The sequence below is a fragment of the Sebastes fasciatus genome, chromosome 6 (genome assembly GCF_043250625.1).
Source record: "Sebastes fasciatus isolate fSebFas1 chromosome 6, fSebFas1.pri, whole genome shotgun sequence".
NCBI lineage: Eukaryota > Metazoa > Chordata > Actinopteri > Perciformes > Sebastidae > Sebastes > Sebastes fasciatus.
The window spans coordinates 7,928,407-7,933,893 of NC_133800.1; the positions used below are offsets into that span (position 1 = coordinate 7,928,407).

Consider the following 5,487-nt stretch of genomic DNA (forward strand, 5'->3'; position numbering starts at 1 on the left):
ATCATTATTTGGTTGCTTTGATAAACCAACTACTATTAATTATTAAAGTTTCTTGCATATATTTGGACTCCCTGAGGTCATATGTCCACAATAATACAGTGATTTGAACACGTCTCTGTCAGTATCTCACACCAGCAAACCCGCCACCACCTCCGTCTGGACACTCTCCTGCTGTCTTGAGAGGAGAGTGGATGATATCACAGCGGGGGCGGGGGCATGTGCGTCTATAAGTACAGGCCCTACACAGGGAAACCTCTCTATGAAGTAGAGCTGACCTGTGCTAACAACAAGATAGTGTAGGAGGGAGAGCGAGAAAGAGCAGACGGGTGTACCTCTCGGTGCACAGACTCTTAACTGTGGATACATTTTTTATCCTGGAGCTGACGAATAAGACTTCTTTCCTCTTGGGACTTTTGGATAGTCGATCTAAACAACTTCTTACTTCTACAATTCTTTAATTCCTTTGGAAGGTTTTTTACCAGCTTTTTCTTTTTGGTCATTTGCTGTAATCAGGATGTTTAGCCCAGTTACTTTGCAGCAGATCATTTCCACCTTGTTTGTGCTTGGCAGCGCTGCAGTGATGGTGAGTTGCAGTGACTTGTGGCCACTTGCTTTTAAACCATCTCTGTTATTAATTTCTGTTTGTGAAATTTCACATTGTTCAGTCATTATATCTTGGATGAACTTATTCTTAACTCATTTTATTAGTTTGATTTAGATTTTTAAAATCACACCCACCTATTGTGACACATCCTGACCTGACCTTTGACTCCGTTCCTCAGGCAGACAGTGAGTGCCCGGCTGAGTGCTCGTGCACGCCCTTGCCCCAGCCGTGCCGGCCAGGCGTCAGCTGGGTGACCGACCACTGTGGCTGCTGTAAAGTTTGTGCTCGGCAGTTTAATGAGGACTGCAGCACCACCGAACCTTGCGATCACATCAAGGGGCTACGCTGCCATCTGGGGGCTGGAGGAGACCCTGAGAGAGGACTGTGTCGAGGTGAGTGAAGGCACATTGTTAAACTGAATTAAAAAATTTTATTGACATTTTGTCCAACATTTTGCCATAAAATGAAGGTTACTAGACATTTCTTAGGACATTTTCATAATTATAAACACTCCCCCACCCACCCTTTATCTCCACAATAAAGATACTAAGCGGCAGCAGTACAGCACAAAGAGGGGGGTTCGTCAGGAAAAAACAAAGTCATTAAATTGAATTAAATTTAATATATAGAAAAGACAATGGGCTTTATCAGTTGACATTTGTATACTGTATTATCGCCTCAAATGTATTCAAAAACATCTTGTAGCGTACTGTTTAGCTGTAAAATGAGAAAGTTTGTGACCCGGCAGCCATGTTGAGATCTGCTGAGGAAATACCAAGCACCACCCACCAGCTGGAGCACAGCCAATAGGAACGCTCTCTCTCTGAAATGACCTATGATTGGCCAAAGTCTTCCGTCACGGGCTAGATTTTTTAAAGCCCGAAAACAGAGCCATGAGGAGGTGCAGAAGTCTAGTTTTCTCTCAGAACACTTGAATTACAATATGCTGAAAGGTTATTATGGATTTTTTGCCCAATGATGCCAAAAACATTCTGCCTACTGCAGCTTTAACCAGAGAATCTGTGTCATAAACTGGAGGTATATAAAATTCTAAAGATATAGGCGTTTTCCAGCCAGGGAGGGTCTACTAAAAGGTGCTATGAAGTTGCATCATGGGAAGTGTAGGATCCAGAGTTTTTTGAGATTGACTATAGGGACTGACAGAAAGGATATTTCTGCCTCTGTTGCACACATTTTGACCATTCTTTTTTATTATTATAGAATTGCAGTACAAAATCATGAAATATTCCCTTTTACAAAATATATTTCTTTGTGCAATTTGATCCTACAGGCTATGATGTATTTGTGGTTGTGTTCGTGTAAACGCAGGTTTTCCGCTGTGTCCTTCTATGAAGTTCAAAGGTCTCTGTTCACAGCTGTGTTTCCTGTTTTGTGTGTGTGTGTGTGTGTGTGTGTTGACAGCTGAGGCCCAGGGTTTGCCGTGCGAGTTCGGCGGACGGGTGTACCAGCATGGCGAGGACTTCCAGCCCAGCTGCCAGCACCAGTGCATCTGTATGGACAGGGTGGTGGGCTGCATGCCCCTCTGTCCTCGCCAAGTGCCACTGCCCGACTTGCGCTGCTCGAGGCCCCGGCTGGCCAGGCCCGAGGGCGGCTGCTGCGAGGAATGGGTGTGTGACGACGACAACCACATCAGTGAGGAGCCAGACGAGCTGACACACACCTCCCTGCCAGACAGCCAGCCCCTTCCCAACCACATCAGTGCCCTGCTGCAGGTCCAGCCGCAGCCCCGGCACCCAGTTGCTACCGGAGGGGCCACGTTCAGAGGTGAACTTCTTCCTGATGCCCACCACCAACACTTAATGTGGTCTGAAGGAGATTTTCTATTTTGATGTGCAGGACATGGGCAAAACTCAGGGTCATTTTCCACAATATGATACATCTTGAACTGGTTTCAGAGATATTCTTTCTTAGTTTCTGACTTGCATTTGGGTGTAATTCTGTGATATACCAGGCCATTACACTAACATTTCATTAGAAATGTTTTGTATACATTTCAGATTCCAGTTCGGAGATTTTTACGCACATCATTTAAAAAAATATGAAAATGAAAGTTCTCCCCCTTGGAGCGTGAATGTAAAAATCTTTATTAAAAAAAATCATGGCAGTGGTTTTCTGCTAATTAGATGTATTTGTTATCTTGTGAGCAAAGCTGATATTTTATCCTGAGGGTGGCAACTACAAGAAAGCTCATAGTGAGTACAAAATGGAAAGGGTTTAACCTCAGGGGAGCATGAATGTGCTCAGTAAATATAATGGCAACCTTTACATTATAGACTTGGATATTTCTTCTGTAGAAGTGAAGATTTTGACCCGGCTTTAACACTATACAGTAAAGGTCATGGGGTGTGATTCGTCCTATGTGGACCATTAATGTCCACAGCTAATTTCATGAAAATGTGCTCAGGACCCAACAAAACAATCAACTGACTGACATCTCTAGCCTAAAGTTCTTCCATTACTGGGGCAAAAAAGAAAAAAAAACATCCCATTAGCATCATTTAATCCAAAGATTATGAATATATGGATAGATTATAGATGTCATAACGGCTGTTTGCTGGGATTCAATGTTTGATTGTAACTCATTGTTATTTTTTTTGGCATCCCACAGAAATGGTGTCGTTCCCCATGTCTGAGGTGTTACTCAAATCCAGCTGTTTCCCACAAACCACTGAGTGGACCGAGTGTTCCACCACGTGTGGGATGGGCATTTCAAGTCGAGTGACCAACGACAACCCAGACTGTCGGCTGCTCAGAGAAACCAGACTGTGCCAGATCCGGCAATGTGAGCTGCAGCTTCCTGTAGCTAGCAAAGTACGCTACAAAAACACATCTGTTAGGAAATGAAAGAATTGGAGATTAACATAAAATATTACATATTACATTACAACAATAACTCATCTCAATTTCTTTGAATAATACTGGTAGTGAGCTGACTTTGAGATGAGCCTATAGCCTACTAAAGCCTATTTGTCAGTTATAATCCTCTGAGTTAATGTGATTTTCACATTGTATGGGAAATTAATAATGAAATCCATAAATACTACATTGTTCCTTAATGAAAACTCAATAGGGGGTTTCGTGGTGTCATTTTAATGGTGGCTCTGTTTCTGTCATCCAGAAAGGGAAGAAGTGTCAGCGAACTGTCCGCCCCCAGGAACCGGTCACAATCACCTTTGCCGGGTGCTCGACGACACAGCTGTACCGTCCTCGCACCTGTGGGACTTGCACCGATGACCGCTGCTGCACGCCCTCCCTCTCCCGCACCGTGCGGCTCCATTTCCACTGCCCCGACGGAGAGGGCTTCTACAGAAACGTCATGTGGATCCAACGCTGCAGCTGTAACACCAGCTGTCGTATACACGGCGGGCCCTCCAGCCCTTCAGTCAGCCTCCACAACGACATCCACACCTTCAGGCACTGAGGCTGACTCTCCACGCCCAGCCTTGGCCTGGCACACTGGGCAAAGACTGCACCCCCCCCTAAACCCACCACCTCCCTGTCTGTCAGCTGGGTGTGCTCCTGCCACCCAACTCCCCAGCTAGGCAATACACTCGCTTGCACTTTAAGCTTCCTGCCACAATGACATCAGTTTGTCCACACTAGAGGTGTGTTACTTCTCTTGTACCAGGGCAGCACTGAGGACTCTTCAGTATACTGTATGCTGCTGTGTTAGACTGTCGGCTGAGAGCTTTTTCTGAAATTTCTTTTATTTAATTGTAAATTTGTGTCCTCTCCACAGAGAGCAATGTGACAGTTTGTCATACAGAAAGAAGTTTTTTTTAGATCAGTAACAGAGAACCATCATGAGAAGTGATGGTAATTATGGACATGCATTTTGAATAATGAGGAAGAACTAGGAGACATATTCATTAGTGACTATAGAGGCTATGTGTTCTTTATTACTTGTCCTTCGTGATGTTTCCTACACATGTACTGATTGTGGCATTGATTATCTATGTGTGTGTCTGTGTGTGTGTGTGTGTTCTTGTACAACTATCTTTTGAGGACCAATTTGAGTTTTAGACCTTCAGAGTGAGGACATTTTTTGGAAAGTGAGGACATTTTCCTTGCTTTGGGACGGACCTTCAAAGGCCTGTTTGAGGGTTCAAACTTAGTTTTAAGGTCCAGGTTAGAATTAGGTTTAGGTTAAGGTTAGGGTAAGGGGCTAGGGAATGCATTATGTCAACGAGTGTCCTCACAAAGATAGAAGTACACGGCTGTGTGTGTGTGTGCGCGGATGTGCGTGTGTAGGTGAAAGTGTATTGGTTTGTTTGAAGAATGAGAAACTTTCACAAGTGAGAGTATGCTATTACAGTATATCAATTAAAGCGTATAATGTATATGGACTTCACTCTTAGTTGTGGAGTGGTAAATTCTAGGATCACCTCATTTTTCGGGGTGTGATTTTATTTTTTATTTCTTGTTTGTGTCCTTCACAGTGTACATACAATGCTTTATTTTAAGGAATAAAATTATGCTATATATTTAAGACATGTTACACATGTTCATTGGATGTTTTTGTCTGCACATCAAATAAAAACTTATCAACCTGTAATTTGTCTTATTTTTTGGTTAATGTTTGAATTAAATGTATATCAAGAGGCGTCGCAGCTGTTGCACTATTATTATTATCTGTTTTAGTGTTGTAATAACTCACTGGATAGTCCAATTGGGTCGAGGTTAACTGAAACAACCCTAGACTATAAAATATGAGAGTTCTACTTGTTGTTTACGAACCAGTTTCTCTTACCAAAGGCTACTTGAACTAGAGACCATCTTGTGATGGGATCACCCCAACCGCGACGCCAAATCCAACCACGGGCATAAAGTGGGTTGGCCAACCCACTGGCCCCTTCCAAACT

General features: G+C 43.4%; 1 protein-coding gene across 1 annotated transcript; it reads left to right on the top strand.

The window, feature by feature from the left end:
* The first annotated feature begins 240 nt into the window (after positions 1–240).
* Positions 241–5,180, top strand: ccn1l2 (cellular communication network factor 1, like 2). Its single transcript, XM_074637459.1, has 5 exons — positions 241–583; positions 783–996; positions 2,027–2,389; positions 3,234–3,436; positions 3,744–5,180. Exons 1-5 carry the CDS (start codon positions 515–517, stop codon positions 4,044–4,046), a joined length of 1,152 nt encoding a protein of 383 aa, XP_074493560.1. The 5' UTR covers positions 241–514; the 3' UTR covers positions 4,047–5,180.
* Positions 5,181–5,487: the final 307 nt, after the last annotated feature.

Bases quoted from the DNA above. Each gene is read 5' to 3' on its own strand.
- ccn1l2 (XM_074637459.1), top strand. From the start codon at position 515: ATGTTTAGCCCAGTTACTTTGCAGCAGATCATTTCCACCTTGTTTGTG. The intron at 584-782 runs GTGAGTTGCAGT...TCCGTTCCTCAG, and splicing joins TTGGCAGCGCTGCAGTGATG to GCAGACAGTGAGTGCCCGGC. The intron at 997-2,026 runs GTGAGTGAAGGC...GTGTGTTGACAG, and splicing joins TGAGAGAGGACTGTGTCGAG to CTGAGGCCCAGGGTTTGCCG.